General features: G+C 40.3%; 1 protein-coding gene across 1 annotated transcript in view; it reads right to left on the bottom strand.

The window, feature by feature from the left end:
- Positions 1 to 23,497, bottom strand: part of LOC136850588 (uncharacterized) — a 219,940-nt gene that overhangs the window by 20,884 nt on the left and 175,559 nt on the right. Inside the window, exons 5-8 of the mRNA XM_067124233.1 lie at positions 11,173 to 11,286; positions 8,514 to 8,650; positions 6,317 to 6,446; positions 502 to 624 (exon numbers count right to left, since the gene is read on the bottom strand). Coding sequence (XP_066980334.1) covers positions 502 to 624; positions 6,317 to 6,446; positions 8,514 to 8,650; positions 11,173 to 11,286 — 504 coding nt within the window. The remainder of the gene's footprint in view (positions 1 to 501; positions 625 to 6,316; positions 6,447 to 8,513; positions 8,651 to 11,172; positions 11,287 to 23,497) is intronic.

Raw genomic sequence — 23,497 nt, 5'->3', positions numbered from 1 at the left:
CATCAATCCTCTTCAGCGACTGACCCGAAACTGCTTTAGGAAAGAACTTAATTCATTTTTTCCCCATTTTCATTTCAGTATCGCCTCTAGCATTTACTCCATAATGCCTTATATTCACAACCATTGCTACCTTTTACCGTCCGTACCACATACAGATACCATTTTCCTATCTTCCATTCACTTTCCCATTGGAACTTTATTAAACTTGACTTTTCCATTTTTTTTCTCTTACTCTTGCTTGCCATGGTCCTCTAGAGCTTCTTTTCAATGAAGGTTTCACACACGCTTTCATCCTTTATTCTTTTTGCATTTTGTCATTTCTTTTGTTACTGGATCAAAGTTAAAACTAAAGTAACAGTTGGGCCCCACTTGACAGCATGCGCTTTATCATTTTATTTTTATTTATTTATTTATCTGTTATTTATTTATTTTTTAATTAAGCAATCAATTTATTTATTTATTCATTTATTTTGTCGAAAGGCGTGTAAAGATGAGACTTACTTGGACAATCCGGTGCACCATCACAAATCCAGTAAGGTGAAACACAGCGGTCTGAGGTTGGGCATTTGACCTGCAGACCGGAGTAGCATTCAGACACACCGTCCGTGGTCATACCACCCCCAGCTGAAAACCAGGTATATTATTTCATCGTAGAGGCTGAGACTTTGAATGCACAGTAGGTACTAAACAAAACGAAGAAGTAATGAGTAATCTTAGTGGAAAACATGGTGTAAATGAAAATTGTTTCAAAAACAAGAATGATGAGTACCAAGGGAAGGGATTCGTAGATTCAGTATTCCAGTTAATAGGGAGTGGAGCCCATAAGTGGCCTTAATCTCGTTTTAGCTAAAATTTATCACAATAAATGTAAATATCAATTAGGGACAGAGAAAGTAAAGATATAGTAGCCTTATACACAAAAAACGCCTTTAGCTAAGGTTTTCAACATGAATCTAAAGGTTCATGTTGATCTGTTAATCAATCTATCTTAGCATACGGACTTGAACAGTAGAAAAAGATTACAGTAAACTGTCAGAGGCATCTAAATTGCTGTATTCGTAGTGGCCAGACAAAGTGAAAGTAAGACGCACTGAATTACGTAGGCGCTGATAGGTAAGACGAGGGCGTGCATCAACGGTTTAGAGGTCAAAAGAAAAATTGGACCACAAGGTGAATGGGTATGCAAGGGGTGACTGAGGAACTGATGCCGAATAGGATCCCATTTCTTGCTTGAGGGAAAAAGTCTTGACAGTCGTGAATAGCATAAATAAACCAAAGAAAATATCATGTGATTTATCAGAATTTATCAGAAAACAAGTAAGATGAACTTCAACTTATTATTATTTAATAACCATAAATACTATACGAAAAATAACAAAAGATAGGATTTTACAATTAGATACTAGTACAAAAATTGGAATACTGGTTTCAAAAGGCATTATGCAAAATTGATCATCTCGTTTGGTTCATACTGTACCCTGAATTGGCCCTATGGTATGCCAGGAATACTTCTGATGCACAATATTGTATAGGGATTAACGGATTCCATACTCATACAAGAATACTGCTGTATTTTGAATTTAAATTTGACATGCCAAGAATCCACCATTCTCCAATAACTTGGTCACAACTGGGCAAGGGAAAACATTTTATCAGACGCAATCAAGACTAAACGAAGCAGCATATTTGAATTTATAGATAAACAATTTTAGCTTCTTGCCCTCTTTACCACAGTCCTAATTAAGAAATGACAGGATATAGTCAAACATTAAGTATGGGATTCGTACTAACTTTCTACTCGCTATAGGGGGCTCAAGGAACTATCTGCTGAGGTCCTTTTCTTCACAAATTATTCTTCAACATCTTTTTTGTGGGTTTTGATCTTTTTATTCGGATATTTCTGAGACTTTTAACCTAGTGGGGCATAAAGTCCTATTAGATAGACTTTTTGCTTTTCTTTATCCCTTCTGTTTATAAAATAATTGAAAACTTTACCTAATCATTATAAATCTGCTGAAGTTGACTTTGAAACATTTGCCTCTTTGTGATTATCTGCATTTATCATCCGCATTCCATCTCCTCTGGGAAAAGACGATTTTACCTTTGCCTGAGGCTGTTGTCTGCTATTTGCACTTAATCTTCAATCTCTTTTCATCTATCAATTTTTTTATAATTATTTTGAATGGATAATAAGATACAATTGGGTCAAGCTCAGTGTATTTTTTCCCAGTTTCTATCAGATTCTTCGCCCCTATTGCTGTACAAATGTCAATTTTAGTGTTATGAAAATGGAATACGGCCCTATATCAGTTGTTACTGTGATGAGTTCCCTTTAAACTTACCTTGAAAAAGGAAATATGCATATGAAAATAGTGTGTAGCAATTCAGTGCTGTAATTTCTTTCTTTGTTTCAAGGGGCAATGTCTGAAATGCCTGGGTGCCGCGTATTTTAAGATTTTGCAAATCTGCGCTTTATCTCGGCTCTGATCATTTATAATGTTCTGTTTATGATCATACGTTCAGCTATATTTCCGTGCTGTGGGTCTGGTAGAGGTCTGTGACATACCCTGGTTCAATATTCTTCAATTTCATGTAAATCACACCACATTCTGTGCTCATTTTTCCTTAATAAGTAGCTTATGAAGCTCAGTAAGGATGGGTGTTATCTTATATATTGATTATTAATTTGGCTGCCTTTTAAGCCCCTTAACCAGCTACTTTGGTAAACCATTATAGAGACTGCTATAGTGGTGATTATGTAGTTATGTACTAGCCGACACATTAAATGTGTCGGCTAGTACAAATTTTGTTCCTCTCCTCGGCAGGACTGTAGCGAGGGTCTGTTCTTTTCTTCCATACTATCATTTTCCTTGCCACATAAGACCGTTTAGTATCTCTTTTTGTGGGTACAACTTCAGTCTCTGGTCACCTAGGTAAAGTGGCTAAAATTATCTAATGGGAGAAGCAACATTGCTTTAAAGGTTGTCTCAGTTGTCGCTAGAGTATGCAACGCTTAGTCTTTACAGGCTAAAAGCATTATATAATTTTCGTAACTAGGCCAATGGAAAATATTTAGATATCAATACTGTTCTCGTTTTAATGAGACTGAACGCCAGCAAAAAAGAAAACTACTGATTAGCAGATCTCGTACAGATTTCCCACCCCATCCTCCCCTTCAGGTGGCTGGAACTTTGCTGGTTGAGTCTGAAGCCTTTAACCATTCTAGGTGTAACTTTTGACTCGCATCTAACTTTTGAGAAACATCTAATGAAAGTTTCAGCAAATGCCGCACGAAAGTTAGGTATTTTTCGTAAGGTCTCATACATTTATAACAGTGATAAAATCAGTGCAACCTGTTTTAGGTCATTTGTACTCCCATTACTAGAATACTGTTCTCCGGTGTGGATGTCCGCTTCAGCAAGAGATTTATCTCTTTTAGGTAGAGTGGTTCGTGGTGGTAGGTTTCTGTTTCCTAATATTAGTAATCATGACTTGGACCATCTACAGATGGTCTCTTGTTTGTCACTTTTTCATAAGTTGTATTTCTACAGAGATCTTTCACATTCACAATTGACCCTGATTCCCTTTATCTGTCAAGAGCAACCAGACTCGCTGAACAGCTGCGCCAATATGCAGTAAATGTTGCTCGCTGTCAAACTTCCCAGTTCTAGAGGTCCTTTATTCCTCACACCGTTGGACTGCGGAACAGACTCCCAGAGGATGTCGCACAGATGGAATTTTAGAAGTTCAAGAAAAATGCATTGCATTACTACCCTAATACTATTCTTCTTGCATTTTGATACATTTTTATTTATCTATTTATTATTTTTTTTAATAAATGGGACCTCATCTTTCTGTATTTCCCTTTACTTCCTCTTACTTCTTCCTAATGAACAACATATTCTTCGGAAGCTTGAATTTCAAGTCAGCGACCCCTATGGGCTTGTTCCATATGAATAGGTTTCATCTACTGAAAAATAATAATACTAACACAGACTCGATTCCTGAGTAGCAGGTCATGAAAAACAAAAAAAACGATACAACGGACTGATTACGTGGTCATGGAGAATTACCTCGTTAATTACTCAGACTAGCTAATTTTGCTCTCTGTTAAGCTTATTACGACTCGATTCTGTTGCAACTTGCAACACGAAAGGAGAAAGAACTGGAGATGCAAGGACCGTGCTGGAGGGAAGAGGGAAGGTTTGAAAATCAAATGAGCTGGGTTGGCCATCAACGCACCATTGGCGAACAGTGCCGTTAATTCGTTGGGTGTGCCTTTGTTCTAGTCTTTATCGGCGCTCGCATTCAAGGGCAATCACGTACTGAATTATTCGGTGCCCACGAATAAGCGTTCGTACCCATGAAAATACAACTCCACATCCATTGCTTTTGATGAAACATGGCCTTAACTTTAATATTTAAAGAGAATAGTACCTCAGTGGTGAATAAACCTTTTTTTTCTTAGGCGATGATGATAGCAAGACTAATATAAAGTATTTTGTTTTCGTAATTAGTTTCAGTTTTATAGATTCAAAAGAAAAAGTATTAATCCTATTAACGTCTTACATTTTTCGCATCCTTTTACCCTTAATGATCATTTTATAATATTTGTTCGGTTTTCTTCTCATAGTTTCTATCCTGCCGTTTTTGATAATATTTCTTCCAGACATTTTTTTTATTGTATTTCAAAGGAAAATTTATCTCTCTATGTGTTTTGAGAGAACAAAACCTTTGTTAGAGTACGAAACTTACTGAAAGTCCTTTCAGATTTTTTCGGCCGACGGTAATTCGTGGCCTATATGGTCACCAAAACAAATATATTGACATTAAAAATCGATGTCCAGCGTACCCTGTAAAGAAATATTCAAAGAAATAGATATGGAAGTCATATGGTTAAAACACAAAGAGTTCAGCAAAGCCAGCATAATTTCAGAACGTAAAGATTTGAATCTTCATGCGTTGAGTGAAACTGACCCCTCAAGATAACTAAATGCATAAATCCCGTTCGTTTGTCGGAGAGTCTTACAGTTTGAAAGCCATTAAAACTTACTTGGAATCACTTGCACTTAAACCTTGTCTTTCTTACACCTGGTCTTCTAACAACAGCAGATCCTACTTGTCCTATGTTTACTAGAAAGCAATACGTGTAAGTACTGTATTAAAGTGAGTACAGTAGTTGAGACCTTATATTCAAAATGTACTGTAAATCTCTCTCTCTCTCTCTCTCTCTCTCTCTCTCTCTCTCTCTCTCTCTCTATTATATCGTCAGATGAGTATAAAGATTTAAAATTTAAAATGTAAATCATTATTTCCCTTTCTTCCAGCAGTCTCTGTATTTGCTTTCATTAGCAATCTGTATTAGAAAATGTGTAAGAATTTTACACAAAATGAGTACATACCCAATAATTGTGACAATGGCAACAACTGGATTCTAAGTAAACAAAGAGAATATATTTAAAATTCTCCCCAAGGTCAACAAAACCATCCGCTCCAACCTCCTTCCCCAGCCCAGTATCTTTCAGGACCATTGTTGGACTGAAATTAAGATGGGAAATTAATGTCTACTACAAGATAGGAAGAGGATTTCTTTACTCTCCCTCCGTGTCTCACCTGCTGATCGTGCGATTTTAAAGTTGGATAATTACTCCACTGAAAAAGAAAATTCCTTTATACTACTATTAATGGCTAATATCCGTTCCCTTCCTCCTTAGCCTCCCACCACTTACCGAAGACTAGAACATATAAGCACCCTTCCAATCTACTTTCTGCCTCCTTCAACACCGATAGCGATTGCAGCTAATGGCCAGAACTTTACTTTGGAGTAGAATGATTGTAAACTGGTCCAAAGCTTTTTTTGGTCTACTGGATAAGAAGAACATTTGTTTTAAAAGGTCGTCAAACTGTTAACGGCATGAAGACGTTCATTGTGCCCTACAATAGATCACGTGAATGTTGGCACATAGGCCTACTCACAGATGAGTTGATCAACACGAAGAGACATAAATCTACGAGAACTCTTAATTAGAACAAAAGAATAAGTTCCCGGAAATAAAAGCGATAGTTTAGACTAGCATTTCTGTGCCGGGTTAATGTAGGCTAACTGAAAAAAAAAGAGAATTCTTGACACCACAAAAATCATCAGAATTTAACGAGTACTGGCAGATAACAAGCATTACCATCATCATAAAATCTTATACATTTTCCATAGAAATCGTATGTCTCAAATTTCGGGAAAAGAGATTATTTATTAGGCAAAGTAAGAAGCATTTTCCTTACGAGATACTAGTTGATAAATGCAGCTTTACACACTCACCAACATAGAATGCTCCAGCATCCAAAGAAAACGAGAGAGCTGTCCCAACTCGACCGTCAGCGTGGAGTCCTTGTAGCGTTGCTTTGTAAGCCGTATCCAGTGACAAACCACCAACGTTAGCAATACAGCCCTGTTTGAAAAGTCAGAAGTGGAAGATAAACAACAAAAAATATGTACCTTTTACCTTCTCTCTAGACGCATATAGCATTGCATATATTGCCGTTAGCATCGTGAGACATCTGCCCCCATTTCTTTCTCTTCATTAATTTTCAGGAGAAATCTCTCTTCAGATCACAATACATGCTTTAGACGTTCTGATTTTTTTCCTAAGCTAACCCTTTTCTTTCATTTCCATAACGGATGGCTAATCTAATTTACCTTCCAAATACTCCAAGGTCTTTCTAAGCTCCCCACTGGCCAGGCACAGTAGCATTAGTAAGGTCGGGCATTCACTTGTCCCATGCCAGCCTTTCAAAGAGCAACTGACGCCTGGCGCCAATATGTCTTGATGTTCTTTTGTTTGATCTACTGCCGCAATGCAACTTTGCTCTCCTGTTTTTTCCTTCCACCTAGCAGAATAACTTCCCCTCTTTTCCTTGGACATTTCTTTGTGAATATTGACTGACCATATGTTTTTCTTACCTTTGAGCATGTATAAAATGAGTTTAAGTATTAAACATTTCTACAAACGTACCACAGTACCTCACATTTAATTTTTTTTATATCAGTACATCTGGCTTTATATGCATAATGAATAAAAAAATAAATGAGGTACATTAAGACGTCTGTATCAGTCATCGGTAAGCGAAAGGGTTCCTCTTCCACACGTCATTCAGACTCTAGTTTAGATGATGTGTTTTAGTGGGATATTTTAACCATTAACCACTTCTTCCTAGTAATGGGCGGCTCGAGAGAAAAATCAAGACAGTAGCTAACAGTGCATCAGGGCTGAGCCCACTGTGCAAAAATCTTCCACATCACTACTAACCACTTCATATACCTACATAACGCGCATCAGCAGCCGGTCGAAACACATCACCAGTCTTTCACTCTTGTACACACACTGTCAATTCATGGATATTAAAGCCATCCCATTACATTCCCAGTCCATCAGTTCAACACTTTCTAGATATTCCTCTCCTCTTTCCTTTCAACAACTAATTGTACAATCCTTTTGCCCTCTTGTTACCCTTCACTCCCTCCTCATGAACAAACCACTTCAAAACACTAATTCATCTTTTCGCCGGTGTCTGCTTTCTTTTCTTAAAAGAAAAACTAATCTTTACATATGTTCATGTTTGCTTTAGAAATCCTTTGGTATGTAATCATACCATAGGATATTCAAATGCTTGTGAACAGGCAGACAGGTTTGTCGACGTGTAAGAAACGTAATCACCAAACCAGATGAAAAACAAAACCAGTCTAACTGTGATCAGAAAACGAATATTACTTGAATACCATCCTGATCTCAGAGTGAACTGCTACTTTATTGTAAGAAACATACAGCAGCCGGTTTGAAGGAAGAGTTTCATTCTGATAAGAGGAAAAAAAGAGGGAGGAGCAGTAAACTCATTTGCGTCTGAGGTCGGTTTTCCATGAACTAATCTTGTTTGTCAATCTGGATGGGCTCACACCTTTCCAATACGCCCAGTTAAACTACCCTCCCTAAAGTCTATACATTTTACGTATTTTGAAATAGGTGGATCGAGTTTTTACTTTCCTTGATTAATATATTTTTTCAGACGCTTATTTTCTAAAATTGGACTTAATAATGCTTCAGAGATATCACTGGGATAAACCCAAAGGGCCTCTTTGAGTTTCTGTCATTTGTCTCTTGTGCTCTGTCATCCACAAATCTCGACTCATCTTCAGCCTCACTCATATTTCTTAAACAAATAGGTCAGGGTCTTCCACTCTTTTGGTGCCAACAGCAGCCCATACTATTCTCCCAGGGGTTTTGGGAAGGACATGTCCAAGCCATCTCCATCTCTTTTCATCATTACCTCATCTGCATATGGAACTTTCGTATGTGTCCTCTGCCGTGACCACTGCTAACTCCTTCCTGCCATCTGACGCCTGGTATTCTTCTTTAAGCGTTATTCTGAAGTCGATAGATTATTGTATGCAAAACTAACAAATAAATACAGGTTTTACACTGCATGAAGCAGATGTTTAGTAATTCACTTTAGAAACTTACATCATGTTTGCCTGAGACTGAAGTCGTGAGCTTGAGCATGAGGTGTTTGTGATCCCATATCTGAAGAAGGTAACCATCAGGTTTCAGGCCTTCTGGTCTGCCTCCGCCAGCATCCCACTCGCTGGATGTGAGAGCTCCTAAAGGAAAGGGACAACAGAAATATCAGTATTCATTATCATTCTTATTGACATGTGTTTTGCTCTCAGACAGATTCTTGGCATCCACTTCGTTCATTCTTAATGCTTTCAGTATTTCTCTTTATTCACGTATATGGCACGCTTTCATTCAACGAAACCTCGTCACCGGCCCGATTTTATCTCCTCTGATTTTGTCTGTTTTAGAAGTTTTATGGAGAGACTGAACTTTGAAAATTTATACTCCGCAAACCAATGATTTCTTAAAAATTTCTAATTTCTTAAAGGTTTAAACAAGGTTTCGTACGTACAGTAATTCTTTTCAAGTAAAACAGCTGAGATGGATGGAGTAGGTATATTTCAAAATGATTGAAAGGGGTCAAGAATATAAGACAGACAGAATTTTTTTGTGGGGGGTGGGACATTTATGTGTATGGTCTCCCAAATTTCTTGTATAAATTACATAGCCACGGTCCATTAAAGGTTTTCCTTCCTTAGATGGATTTTCCCAAAGGGAAATGTATGAATATCGGTATCTCTTGTTTTCATAACCTTTACTTGCAAGTAATAGCTTAGATAAAAGAATTACAGCCAGTGAATTTCTCCATCCTTTACTTTCTTCACATCTAAAGGGTAATTTTTTGTCTTCTCCTCAAGTGTAATTGAAGTTGATGTTCACGTCGAGTTCTTAGTCCCATTCGTTCGGTGCATTCATTACCGTGTAACGTTTTCTGCTTGTACTGACTACCTTACCATTATCGAACAAAACATTATTAATACGCGATCATCAATCTCAAACTTCTTGCAGGGTTTCTCTCCTCTTCCTTGCGGGCGAGCATGTGAAATAGTTTTGGGTACAAGAAACAAGTGTCTCCCTTTCTTCACCCAACCAGCGTTTCCAGTTTACTCAGATACAAGCCAAAAACCAGCATGTTCTATTCGTCTGTACTAATGACCTATACGCTTAGTCTCACTAACGCCTCACTTTGTAGCATCATCTCAAAATCCACACACTCGGCAAAGAATTGCAGTTTCAGGTTCTTTACTTCTTGTGTCCAACAGTCTTTTCCTTACTGTACCACAACACTAGGAGGTCGATTGACAATCTAGTCCACGTCTTAATTAAAAGAGAGAAAAACGATAATGACAGGAACAAAATAGTAAGGAAAGACATTATAGGAAATGTAACAGCCATAAATACCTCTTAACTTCTCGAATTCATAACACTTTTTCGGAAAAGCTTGTCACTACACAACCTCAGATCCAACTTGAAGACTATGAGGAAATTCTGACGTCAGTACCAAGATTCGAAACCACATCCGTAGTAACAGTAGGAGGTCAGGTAACCGACCTGACCCAGTTCTGGTACTCTGGATGCGGATTCAAATCCTGCAACGGAGTTCAGTATTTCTTCATATTCTACAGGCTGACTCTCAGGCTTTAGCGTGAGAAGGATATCCAAACACACACACACACACACACACACACACACACACACACACACACACACACATATATATATATATATATATATATATATATATATATATATATATATATATATATATATGAGTGAGACTGGGGTTCTGATCCCATGTGAGCCAGAAATTTAAATATATATATATTATATATATATATATATATATATATATATATATATATATATATATATATATATATATATATATATATATATATATATATATATATATATATATAATTTATGTAGATATATATTATATTAAAATATATGTAATACATATATACAATATCTATAATATATCTATATAATGTATATGTATATTTAATATATTTATATATTTATTTATTTATTTTGTAGGAAATGTTTTAGTAGGAAACGAATTTAGTAGAACACTACAAACGTTCTCAGTATTTTCAGTCATTATCAAGAGGTTTTAATCCACATGGAGAAAATCCAATTGGCAATTTAAATTTCCTCCCCGCAAACTGCCCAACCAGACAAACGAACGCAGTGTGCAAGGCCGATACTACACTTCACGCAGTGTACTGTAGGCATTACTTAAGGTTCTTTGCAGTGTCCTTTTGGCCCCTAGCTGCAACCATTTTCATTTCTTTTACTGTACCTCCGTTTATATTTTCTTCCATTTTACTTTTCACCTTTCCTAAAAATTGTTTCAACATTATTTCCATCACTGAATGACCTCGTATGTCCCGGCGCTTGGCCTTTGGCTTAAATTTTATATTGCAGTTCCAAAACCGATAGTGAATTTCGGTTCATTGAACACAAAATAAAACTAAAGGCCCTTACTCTTGTGATAACTTTAGTGGAATTCTGTTAGGATATCAATTCAAAATAAATTACATGCATACAGTATACCGGTTTTCAGCAAATGTGTAATTCTTATCACTCGAATGCTAGAAAACTGAAATTGATCTAAAAAACAATATACAAGGACACAACCCATGAGAATAAAATGGCACCAGATAATGATGACATTTTTGGGACTAAGTTACAAGAACAAGAACAACTGCCAATGCATTACCTGTCGTGAAGGGAGAGTGTGACCATCGCAAGGTCACTCCCACAGCTACTTTTCCCAAGTCCGCAGTGTTGCTGGTTGGTCGCTCAGCCGCCCCTCGTTGTCCTAGACCGACTCCTGGAAGATAGGAACACCAAGAAATTTTCATCGAAGCAAGCTCCTTCTATCTCTTTTTATCACAGCGGTGTGATATCAGTTAGTACGTTTACTAATGTGATATTGACAGTAACACTGAACAATGGTTTCCTGGTAAGTGTCTGTAATGAAAATGATAGTCTGAAATGGAAGAAAAATAGAAAATATTGAATTTGCCAATGGAAGTCAAACAGTAATGAAATCATAGGTGAATGTCAAGAAGTTGGAATTTCTGTGTGTTGGTGTTTTTTCTGAAACTGAAATTTTGGAAAAAGAAGTAAGTCATACGTATAAAAATCAAGGTCTTAATGAGTAGATTTCAGTAAATAGCATTTCGTCTCCTCCTATGCAGTTAAAGTAAAATATCAGGGTAAGAAAAATGCACAGTTTAGCCAGGCAGTGAGTAAGAGCCATCTGACACAGAATGCAAGACCAATGGTGAAGGAACTTGTAAGTTAAGGTTATTTATGACATATCATACCATGTTTTCATGGGCAAGGTGGCTGAACAGTGTGGTAAATCCTGGTGCCGGAGATACATTGTCAGTGATAAGAAAACTGTTGACTATATACCAAGCACTTTTCATTGGTCAGGATGCAGAAGTCACCAGATTTTGTAGGTTCTGCAACATTTACCAGAGGACTGTACCAAGGGGCTCTATCAGCCAGATAACATCCAGGAAAGATGAATTGAAGGAAGAGTAGCTCAAAAGAGTAGCTGTTGCCCTAAAATAGGAATCAAGCAGGTATCATAGGTGCTACATGAAGTTTTCAGCGGAGTAGGATTCCCTAAGTGAATGCCAGAAACTGAGGTACCCAGTTTAATTCTGAGATGAAGAAAGAGGTGAGCCATATATGACTTCATAAGGATATTTTTACTCTCTCTTTGCCTAAGGATATTTTTCCTCTCTCTTTGCCTACTAGTAAGAAGGAACCCGACTGGGTTTGGCAAGCTCTCTGGCAGGTCCTCAAGGAAGAGTTCTGGGCTGGCAGCGCGATGGCGTCAGGGAGCCGAGTGGGAGCATGGGAAAGAGGAACAGACCGGAGTCACCCTATAGGCCTTCCCAACCGACTGGTTGACAGAGAGTAGAAGAACAGGACTGCCGCTCACACTGCTGAGCGAGACGGAGATCCCTCTCTACAGAGTCAAACCACTCTTCCAAACCTTCTCCAGTGCATCAGGATAGACACCGTCTGGGACTACCATCCAGCAGACATAGCTCTTCACTGCAAAGGAGCTGCTCGAGGAGGAGCAGGTCCCACTATTCTGCCAGATTGGGCGGGAACACTGGTACCATTGAAGGGGTCCAGTACTCACCCAGGGGGAGTTCCCAATCTCATTTCAGAAGCAGGTCACAAAGGTATACCTCCTCGAGGCAGGAGCAGGACAGAGCGGAGCAGGGCGGAGTGGAGCAGCACCCCTCCCAACACTGCTCCTGACACCGATCATCGAGACAGCGAACCGACTGAAAATCAGGGAAACATCGCCCCTCTGGTTTGGTAGATAGGTCCTGGGAATGGCTCTACTCCAAGGATGGCCACATGGGCAGGGTTCCATGCTTCTCATTATCATTCCAGACATCAGTCACCAGGACAGGACAGTTGGCAAGGTGTCAAATATGACTCAGCTTCCCCATGATGGCTGGTACCGGACAATCATCCAACGCAGTGGGATGGAGACTGGGAGATATTGGGACCATCTACTACGGTAGGTGCCACATATTCAAAAGAAGGCATGGAGTCCTCCCTCCTGGATCTTCCAGATGAGGAGATTAGTTTTTCAGGCTTCATCCTCAAGGTCTGAAGGATGTTGAATCTACCAGAACCAGGGAATGCAACATCTGAAGACTACCCCAGCATCAACATGGAACATATGTCGGATAGCATCCCAGAGACCAAACAAACTATCCAACTTCCTTGGTCCCCACTGGTAGTAAGCATTATGAAGTTGGATAGCCTAGTAGCAGGGGAAGAAGGCTCCCTAACCTCTGCCAGGTCCCAGAAATTACTTTCTCCGCCTTTTCCCTGCCAAGCCAAGTACTATGTGTCCAGAAGAGGCTGGCTCCCTTCTGAGGAATGTGAATGCGGCGGTCTGCCGGCTTTGAGGCAATGTCCCACTAGATAGTCTTTGTCAAATTGACTCCAGATTCACCAGTGGGGAGATGATGAACCAGGAGGTGATGTTAGGAAGGGCACTGAAGGCCATCTCTTGGCTCTACAGGTGCCAAGGGTCATGGATGAAAGACATGGAGGAGGGCGTACTACCTGAAAAATGGCAGTCCATGAAGGAGTACATGGCTCCAGTGGGGAAGGCCCTATCTTACATAGCAAAGCATGTGGCTCACGCTTGGGCTAATGTCATCCTCAAGGGGAGGAATGCCCTTTTGTCATTGGCTCAGAGGCACATCTCAGCCTATGTTGGCCCCCCTCATGGATGTGTCTGCGTACTTCCCTACGGAGGTGCTAAACTAAGCAGTGACTGAGAAGAGAGAGGATGGTGAAGCACTCCCTTTCTGCAGCCTCTCTCAGGTTGACTCCAAGAGGGTGGTCAGTTGGCATGGATGCCCAGAGTAGGCCCCACTTGTTTCGTGACAGTCATTTCCCCCCCTGATTTTGGCAAAAGGGCCACCCAACCCCTCAGGGGAAACCAGGAGAGGAAGGAAGGCAGTCCCTCTGGGCCACCCAGCCCCTCTGTCCTGGGAAGTGTAACAGGATTGGGAAGAGAGGAGGCACTAGATGAGTTTTGGACCCTTCCACCCCCACATCAGACCCTGAACAGCTTCATGCAGCAGACTTCAAAATGGAGATGGCCCAGTTGATCTTGGCAGTGAGCAGGGAAGGGAACTTCATGGTCTCGTTGGACCTTCAAAACTCATATCTCCACATCCGGATACACCCCTCCTTCAGGAAGTTCCTGTGGTTTGTCTCCAAGAAAGTCACTTACCAATTCAGGGCCCTCTGCTTTGGCCTCACAAGAGGCCCCCAAGTATTCACCTGGGTTTTTCAAATGGTGTCGGAATGGTCCCACAGGAGAGGCATCCGACTATGGAGGTACCCGGATGACTGGCTTATTCTAGCACCCCCAGCAGAACAAGCCGTGAGAGACAGGGACGCAGTTCTGCAGTTGTGCAGGTACCTGGGAATTTTGATTAACCCCACAAAGTCAGACCTAGTTCTGACACACAGGGTCAGATACCTGGGCATGATAATAGACAGAATGAGAGCAAAGGCCTACCCTTCACAAGAGAGGTTAGCCAAGTTCCTAAAAATATCAGACCCCTTCCTGTCCAACCCTCCACAATCAAGGAAGAAGTGGCAAGTCCTGATTGGCCACCTGATGTCCTTAGAAAAATTGGTATCCAGAGGCAGGACCCATATTCTTTCTCTGCAATAGAGTACAGGCAGCCCCCGGTTATCGGCGGCCTCAGTTTTAGGTGGCACTTATCTAGCGGCGATGATAATCGGATTTTCGACACCGATTCCCGGTTATCAGCACCGATCTCTGGTTATCGGCAGCGCTGGTCCCTGGTTATCGGCGCCGATAACTGGATACTGGCATCGATAACCAAGGATCAGCACTATTATTGCCGATTTTCGGTTGTCGGCGATTTTCGGCTATCGTCACTCTGTCAGGAACGGAACCCCGCTGATAACTGGGGACTGCCTGTATGAAAGAGAAAGAAAGATGCCACACACAGTCTGACATGGGGCTGATAAGCATGACAAGGAAGAATCTGGAGGACCTGCAGTGGTCGAGGAACCCAGAAAACCATCTGCAAGTAGTACAGTTAAGCCGCCTGTCCCCGGGATGCTGGTGTACTCGGACACATCCTGAAGGGTCTGGGGTACCCATCTGAAAGGCACATCCATCTGAAAGGCATGTGCGTTTCAGGGAAGTGGGAGGAGCAGCAATGTCAATAAAACGTCAACATCTTGGAGATGCGAGCAGTCTGGCTGTCACTCCAACACTTCCAAGATCTCCTCCAAGGGAAGACCACAGTTGTCATGAGCTACAACACCTCAGTGGTCACATACATAAACAAGCAAGGAGGCACGATGTCCCATGACCTGAATGGCTTAGCTGTAGAAATACACGAATGGTCAGACACCAAGGGACTGATGCTGACAGTCAGGTATATTTCTGGGAAAAAGAACATTGTGGTGGACCGACTAAGCAGGGCAGATCAGATAGTGAGAACGGAATGGGTGTAGCAGACAGGTTGCTCAAGTTGTGGGTGGGACCCACATTGGAACTGTTTGCGACAGCGAGGAACAAGATGCCCCTGTATTGTTCTCTGGTACCTGATGAAAGAGCCATCCTGCAAGACACCTTCTAGCACTCATGGGACAACGTGGACGTATACACCTTCCCTCTGTTCAGCTAACTTCAGAAGGTCATCAAGAGGTTGTTCATGTCCCAAGGTCTGAGGATGACGCTCGTAGCTCCAAAGTGGCCCTAAGCATTACGCAGACCTCCACCTGCTGGTGGACATACCAAGGCAGCTTCCCTCCACCCCCACCCTGCTGAAGCAAGAGCACAAAGGCTGGTTGCATCAGGTGGTGGCCTCCCTCCGGCTTCACGAATGGAGGCTACCAGCAACTTCTTAGAAAGAAAGGTTTTTCAGGAGAAGTTGCTGCAGTCATTGCCCATCCCCTCAGACTCTCTTCTCTCAGTCTGTACCAGGGAAAATGGAAGGTCTTCCTTCATTGGTGCAGTGAGAGGGGTTTTCATCCCCTCAAAACAGCTTTGAAGGATTTGGTGGAATTCCTCCTTTTCCTACGTCAGGAGGAGCACCTTTCCATGTCAGCAATTAAAGGCTATGGGTCCTCCCTCACCCATGTATTCAATACTAGAGGCATATGCCTGTCAACGTCTTGGGAGTTGTCGGACATGATTTGAAACTTCAATAAGAGTTTCTCTCCTCAAGAATTGCAACCCGCAGAATGGAGCATCACCAGGGTCCTAGCTTCCCTGAGGAAAGTGCCCTATGAACTGCTCAGAAGGGCTTCAGACCGGGGCTTGACCCTGAAAGCAGTTTTCTTGTTGACACTGGCGTCAACAAAGAGAGTTGGCAAACTTCATGCCACTTCATACAACGTGACCCACACCCTTGGATGGACATCAATGGGCTTTACTTTCCTCCCAAAGTTTGTGATGAAGATCCAGAACCCCTCCACACATGACCCAAGGTTCAATGGTTTTTTGTTCCTACACTAAAGGACTTTGTAGTAAGCAAACAGGAAGAAATGGCGCTATGCCCAGTCGGAGCTCTGAGAGCCTACCGTATATGTACAGCCCCCCACAGACCAGTCTGTCACAGACTGTTCTCAAGTAAAGGTTGGGAGAAGAGGGAGATATCAAGGAACACTTTCTCCTTCTGGCCGAGAAAGGTAATTGGGAGGGCATACTGTTTAGACAGTAGCAAAGAGGCAGACCCAGCCAGAGTCAGGGCTCACAGCATCAGAGGAATAGGATCATTGGTGGTGTTTAAGAAGAACTGCTTGGTAGGTCATGTCCTCTGGGCCAGGGTCTGGAAGAGGCAAACAACATTCACCTCTTTCTACCTCGGGTCCAGTATTGGCTGCACAACAGGTCATATAATGACGTAGAGCCTTATGGGAGCTCCGTTGGGAGAGGAAGGCATTGTCAGCTGGTACATGAGCTTACACCTCTGCATGCCTTTGGGTGTATCGAAAGGTAATGCCCCTACATGTTTACCTGAGAGATTGTCTTCCCACCTTGAGGTGAGGCTCCACATATGGAAGCGTAGGTTCATATACGTGTTGGAACAAATACCAAATTAAAAAGAAATTTGTGTTTTTCCTAACATACGAACGTACGATTTCATACAAGTAAAGTTACCCTCCTCATACCACCCCACGTAGTTTTGATTTCTCACTCTTTCTAGGAGGTTGAGTGGAGCTGTGTATGGGCTGTCTCATACAATGGCTGGGGTAGCAAGAGCGTTACAATTTTTTTTTCAGAGACTACTCAAGAACAGCCAAAGCTAGGCAAGCGCGGATTACTCCATGTATGAAAGTGTACGTTCGTATGTTAGGGAAAATACAAATTTCTTTTTAATTTGGTATTTTTGCTCACATTTACCTTCAAGTTGTTCCTCTTACCTGGGAGAGACTTGGTCGATTAGCCTGAGAGTCACTATGTGGCGCAGGAACTCTAGAAGCATCACTACAAAATGACCAAAGACCATTGGTTTAATGTGGGACAGAGGGTTTTAGTGTTATTACCAACAAAGCAAACAAGCTGATGTTGAAGGGGAAAGGGCTTTATGAAGTCAACAAAATGGTTAATAGCATGTATTACAGGTTTGATGTTGACAGAGAACTGAAGACTCTTCAAGTGAACATCATGATCTGCTACACCCTTATTTACTAACACGAAAGGGAAGCTAATGAAACACCAGCAACTGTCACTGAAGAAGAGAGATGAGAGAGTGCGACCATCATCTAGGAGGAAGACGATGAGTCCCAAGTAATCCTGGGTGAGGAATGGAGAGACATCTTAACCAGCAGTACAGGAAGCAATCCATGAAGGAAGCAGAGCTGACAAAAATCCAGAACATAACACTACCAAGGACCTAAATGTGAGTGAGATCACTTCTAGGTTTGACAGGCTACTATGGGAAGTCTGTGGGCAACTACAGGGCACCTACACAATTCTTGCAGCACCTTTAACTGACATAGTGAAAAAGAGACAACCAAACAAGGTGGACTGGAAGGAACTTAAACAAAAGGCATTTGATGGAATGAAGTGGCCTTAGGAAATGCACTTGCACTACAAGTACCAGATTTTGTGTTACAGACCACAAGCCACTAGCATACAAGATTGAAACTCCCAGGATCATGAGGTGGGTTGTAGCACTCCAGAGCTATAAGTTTCGAGTACAGACATTCCAAAAAAGCTCGTTGTTGGTGCAGATAGCCTCAGCAGGCTAAATTAAAACAAAAGATTGAGATAATTTTTCTTAAATGGGAGTGTGCTGTCAAAGTATAAATTATGACCCTCTATCACCATTCTTAGGTGCAGTTTCAAAAGTAGATGAATTCTTTAATATTTTCTCATTTTCGAGAGCTATTAATATAACATACTTTAATTTCATACATAATTTTAGTTTGAAGAATATCCTGGTCATAATGGTTGATAAAACTCAAAAACTTGGCTAAAAATAAGGGTGAAAACATTTGTTGCAGTTGTTATGTTACCAGATATGAAATGTTGAGCCCACTGGAATCATTCGCCAATTATAAGTTGTAATAATAGCTACAATTGCATCTCAGCTTCCCTATTTCTGATGACTTTTCAAGTAACTTTTTTTCATTTGCAAAACATTTTCAAATTATAACAGAGAAAAAGCAGTAGCCTGCATTATAATGCAAAGACTTTCACAAGATTACAGTAATTGTATGAAATGTTTTAGACATATTTTATTTTATAGCATCCCCTACTATGATAAACAGCTGGCTCAAGATCTTAGGTCAGAATTTGCTTATATGAGATTTTATATATATATCTATATATATATATATATATATATATATATATATATATATATATATATATATATATATATATTGCTATTTGGGCATATTTTCTCTCTTATGCAACTTATATTCAAGTTACTGGCATTGTTCGCTGATACTATCTTTTTTCAAGGTTTTGAATCAGGCTATACTTCTTTTTCTCTTCAGGCAAGCTTCTCAGGAATAAGGAAAAATTATTCAAGATTCTTTCCATTTATTTTTCTAGTCAACGAACATTTCCCCACCTCTCAGCGGTGTCTTCAGGACTGGATTACAAGTTAACATGCAAGTTTTTCACTATTGCATGCAGGCTTCTGAATTTTAAACATGATGTCATTGGGGTGCTGAATTTCTATTGGTCAGTGGGTCTCATTCTTTCACTGGTGGTCTGCGCGGCAACGTGGGTATTCTTATGCCGTGGTTTGCAGTAGAAGGCATGACCAAAGGACGTGATTCCCATCTCTGGGTGATAGCTTGATTTACTTTGTTGTCAGTAGTCGTGTCCAGGGTGTTCTGTCACACATGTCTCCCTCTAGATTCTCATGGATGTCCTGTGGTTCCCTTGAAGAAGAGATGAAGTCTGTATTCTTATGTATATTTAACACTGGCCATTGTTGATTTATACTCGCAGCTTCTGCTGTTTGCAGTCTGTGGGACAGGGCTTCTCTATGCTCGATCTCTGTGCTTTCTAATAATTCTTCTAGTGTCGGTTTACGGTCATGGTTGTTTATGTAGTGACGACACCTATCTCACTGAGAAACATTTCATTGTATTACAAGGCTTCATATCACAGCCATTTCAAGGATGAGGTCAAGGCCATGAAGAAGATAATTGCCAGCGGTATGATATCTATGAATCCTGACAAGAGTATTTCCTTACGTGCCTACTGCTGCCTGAGCCTAGTCAGCATCCTTGTAATGCGAACTAGCACGGTTCCCCATAGAGAGATGTAGGAGTCAACCAGTGTGGCACACAAATTTAAATGTACCTCAGGGACATGTCAAGCCCTCAGCAATTCCTACATAGGTCACACCAATACCACTCCTGAATACACTGCTGAGAGATGGGAAAACGGTCCGTCGACTACAAAAAGTAAATAGAATGAATCTTGAATAATCTTTTCTTATTCCTGAGAAGCTTGCCTGAAGAGAAAAATAAGTATAGACTGATTCAAAGTCTTGATAAAAATGTATATTGCTGTGAACAGTGCCTATGTATGTATATATATATATATATATATATATATATATATATATATGTATGTATATATATATATATATATATATATATATATATATGTATATAAATGTATACATATATATATTATCAATTTACTTATCAAACTTATCAAATGCATCTGTGTTTGGTAAAAATGAAAGTAATATGTTGTACTTAATGGAACAATCCAGTAAATATGCAAGTTCTATCAGAAGCGAAACAAACAAAAACAATGATTCGTACTTTGTGGAAAAGTCCATATGACGGTGACATGACCGCACACAGCCAATACTTTCCTTTATAAACGTGTGAGCGCGGGTTCTTTGTTTCCAGCGTAAGTGACCAATCAAATGCTGCCTTTTGTGCGCTTGAGTCAGTCATTCGGCATCTGCTGCCTGCCTCATAAAGGTAAGATCACACAAAATTTACAGCATATTATCCTTTACAATTTGGTATTTCGACTGCCGTACTGTATTTAATGCATTGTTGTTTATAGTTTGTGGTAATCAAGGTAAGATTATACAAAATTACTCTACATTTTCCAATATGGTACAGTATTAGATTTTTATTGACCTCTGTGTAATGCATTGTTGTGCTGTAAGTGCTGTGATTAGTCTTTTTGTCTCTGTGTGTGCTTATTTATAGGCCCAACCCCCCCCTCCACCTCTCTCTCTCTCTCTCTCTCTCTCTCTCTCTCTCTCTCGTAGGTACAGTATTTTATTGACTTTTATTTAATACGGTACAATAATGCATTCTATGTCCATATAATTTCCAGTATGTACACATATGTACACATGTATTGTGCCAAGGAACTGCAAACTTCGTGCCTTTGCTGGCCTCTCTCTCTCTCTCTCTCTCTCTCTTGTCTCTCTCTCTCTCTCTCTCTCTCTCTCTCTCTATATCTCTCTCTTTGTATCAAATATATATATATATATGTTTATATATATATATATATATATATATATATATATATATATATATATATATATATATATATATATATATATATATATATATTTTTGGAATATTGACTGTTCGGCCTCACCATTTTAGCCTTATTCTGTTTTCCACCTGTTCTCCTGTTTCCATAGCCTACCCCTTTGCGATTCTCCCTCAGAGACTCATGTGATTTTTGACTGTGGTGCTTTGATATTTGATAGTTTGGAATACTAGTGCTAATTCTAACTTCGCTTTGATTGCAAGTGCCAATATACAGTAAAGGAGTGATACGAGTGCCTTGCTATTTGTTTATGTATTCCAAGATAAGTGTTATTCCATTCCCTTCATGTACTGCAACATCCCTGCTCTTGCAGATCCATGTTTCGAGCACCTGTTGTGTGGGAATTACTTGTAGGTCAATGGTGCCATCATCTGCAAACTACAGGTGCCATATCCAGTCAAGATATCCGGAGATCCCAGTGTTCTCCTGCCTTGATTACTGCACACCATCTTGTACATTCTAGGATCCTCTCCCATCTTTGCGACATATAGTAGCATAAGAAGGCTTAGTGATAATGCTTGCACATGTTGTGGCACTTTTGCATAATGATTTGTAAATTTAGTAAAGTAATTTGAATAGTGCCACGGAGCTCCATTGATAGCACCTGTAAATATTTCCTCTTCTGATTTTTTTTAGAATTATACCTTTAAGTGGACATTCTAAAGATTGCCTTCAACCCTTAACCTTATGATATTTTAAGCATATTTACTATTACATTTTTCTGTTCATAGATCACAGCCCCTCATATATATAGTCAGTTGTAGCTGTCTAGATCATAATTAGAGCCATCCCTTCCCTTGCACAGCCATATAAGAATATGATATATATATATATATATATATATATATATATATATATATATATATATATATATATATATATATATATATATATATATTTACACATATATTTTCACGTTCTCGCAGCTATGCAAGGGAAGGGATGGCTCTAATTATGATCTAGACAGCTACAACTGACTTAGGAGGGGGCTGTGATCTGGTGAACAGAAAAAATGTAATAGTGAATATGCTTTAATTAAAATATCATAAGGTTAAGGGTTGAAGGCAATATTTAGAATGTCCACGTTAAGGTATAATTCACAAAAAATTCAGAAGAGGAAATATTAACAGGAGCTATCAATGGAGTTCCGTGGCACTATTCAAATCACTGGGATCTCCAGATATCTTGACTGGATATGGTACCTGTAGTTTGCAGGGTGATGGCATCGTTGACCTACAAGTAATTCCACGCAACAGGTACTCGAAACACGGATCTGCAAGAGCAGGGATGTTGAAGTACACGAAGGGAATGGAATAACACTTATCTTGGAATACATAAACAAATAGCAAGGCACTCGTATCACTCCTTTACTGTATATTGGCACTTGTAATCAAAGCGAAGTTAGAATTAATACAGTATTCCAAACTATCAAATATCAAAGCACCACAGTCAAAAATCACGAATCTCTGAGGGAGAACCGCAAATGGGTAGGCTATGGAAACAGGAGAACAGGTGGAAAACAGAATAAGGCTAAAATGGTGAGGCCGAACAGTCAACTTCCAATTACACTACCTTAGTCCGTGGACAAGAAGTGAAGGAATTCAGAGCTGGGTTCCTGTAGCAGGGCATCAGTGGAAGCTGCATTGAGTACTGTCCCCCCACCATAGAGGGGGTAGATGAAGCAAAGGGCGCTGGCGATCTACAGAGGCATCAGCGCTCAGAGGAAAAGGTGGTGAGGTAGGACCACCTTCAGAGTGACAGCATTGGAGGGAAGTCTAGGGGGCCACGATCAGAGCCCTGGCCAGACAGACTTCTTGGCTGATAGACGTAGTAAGATACACTAGCAAAGAGGGTCCGTCGGAGCTTATATTTATGTGGCAAACGGCGCCGTTGGTGGAAATGTTTTAACAGTTTCTTGTTAATTGGTTCATCTGTTATCCTCGGCTTGGGTATGCTGGTAATCCTGCCAGGTACCTGGAAAGGTCTTTGAAGGCCGGCCAATGAAAGGTTCAAGAAGATACTTAGTGAGGAGGAGCGAGGATGAATGGGAGGCGTCGCAGGTGGGTCAGGTCAAGATGGTGACCCTTAATGGCATGACAGGTAAAAGCAAGGAGGGGAAGGTTTTCCGGAAGATCTCGTGATGAGATTGACTGGGAACTGTCAACAATAGGCTAACTCTCAAAGGGTCTGTGTAAATGTGCAACGGGTTACTGATTTTTCCTGCAAGCAAAGATCAATATGGTCAGGTCAGGGGTGATAATGATTTTGGGTACGGTCATAAAATTATCTCCTCATTTGACACCTGGTCATCATTATTGGAGGGCAAGGCAAGGAGAAATGTCAAGGGGGCTTTGGCAAAATATTCAGTGCTGCTTTTAATTTATATGTTATGTTTTATCAAAATTATTAAGACGAGAAAAGCAAAATACAAACG

The sequence above is a fragment of the Macrobrachium rosenbergii genome, chromosome 22 (assembly GCF_040412425.1).
Source record: "Macrobrachium rosenbergii isolate ZJJX-2024 chromosome 22, ASM4041242v1, whole genome shotgun sequence".
NCBI classification, from domain to species: domain Eukaryota; kingdom Metazoa; phylum Arthropoda; class Malacostraca; order Decapoda; family Palaemonidae; genus Macrobrachium; species Macrobrachium rosenbergii.
This window is presented reverse-complemented; position numbering and strand designations above follow the sequence as displayed.